Source organism: Sinocyclocheilus anshuiensis, unplaced genomic scaffold, assembly GCF_001515605.1.
Source record: "Sinocyclocheilus anshuiensis isolate Anshui unplaced genomic scaffold, SAMN03320099.WGS_v1.1 C32090309, whole genome shotgun sequence".
Taxonomy (NCBI): Eukaryota; Metazoa; Chordata; class Actinopteri; order Cypriniformes; family Cyprinidae; genus Sinocyclocheilus; species Sinocyclocheilus anshuiensis.
In genome coordinates this window covers 1-685 of record NW_015610609.1, presented here as the reverse complement: position 1 = coordinate 685, position 685 = coordinate 1, and the positions used below count along the sequence as shown (strand labels likewise).

Below are 685 nucleotides of genomic sequence, written 5' to 3'. Positions count from 1 at the left end.
CTCACTTGTATACATTTTTGCATTTGTTTAGAAGACGTCTGAAGTGTTTGATTCTCGTATAGATCTCTTCAAAGCGTCGTCTCTGTCGGAGCAGCTCCTGCAGGGCCGTGAGGAGGGGGCGGGGCTAAACATGGAGTGTCGTATCTGTGGCGACAGAGCGTCAGGATTCCACTACGGCGTTCATGCCTGTGAGGGATGCAAGGTCAGAGGTCATGCTCACAAAAAACACAAGCAGAATGCATGTTTCCGAAAATACTTCTTGAGTAAAATGAATATGAATAAACATTTACGGGAACTGTGCCTCAATTTCTCTCAGGGATTTTTCCGGAGGACCATTCGTATGAAGTTGGAATATGACAAATGCGAGCGCAGCTGTAAGATCCAAAAGAAAAGTCGGAATAAATGTCAGTTCTGTCGTTTTCAGAAGTGTCTGTTGCTCGGGATGTCCCATGACGGTGAGCGAAACGACAGCGGAAATTAGCGAACAGTAAAACAAACGTGACTTTCTAGTGTGTTGAATGTGATTCTGTGTTTGTAGCGATCCGATACGGGCGGATGCCGGAGGCAGAGAAGCGTAAGCTAGTCGCGGGTCTGTTAGCGGGAGAAAAGAGCTCTCCGAACTCCAGCGGGTCAGATCTGAAATCTCTCGCCAAACGGGTCAACAACGCCTACCTGAAGAATCTGA

At 47.4% G+C, this 685-nt stretch overlaps 1 protein-coding gene across 1 annotated transcript; it reads left to right on the top strand.

The window, feature by feature from the left end:
* Nucleotides 1–44: 44 nt before the first annotated feature.
* Nucleotides 45–681, top strand: LOC107682345 (peroxisome proliferator-activated receptor delta-like; the record flags this gene model as incomplete). The annotated part of the gene is made up of 3 exons (XM_016478615.1): nucleotides 45–202; nucleotides 317–455; nucleotides 539–681. Coding segments are annotated over 3 exons (440 nt in total), but the record flags the coding sequence as incomplete, so codon positions are not given.
* Between the last annotated feature and the right edge of the window lie 4 nt (nucleotides 682–685).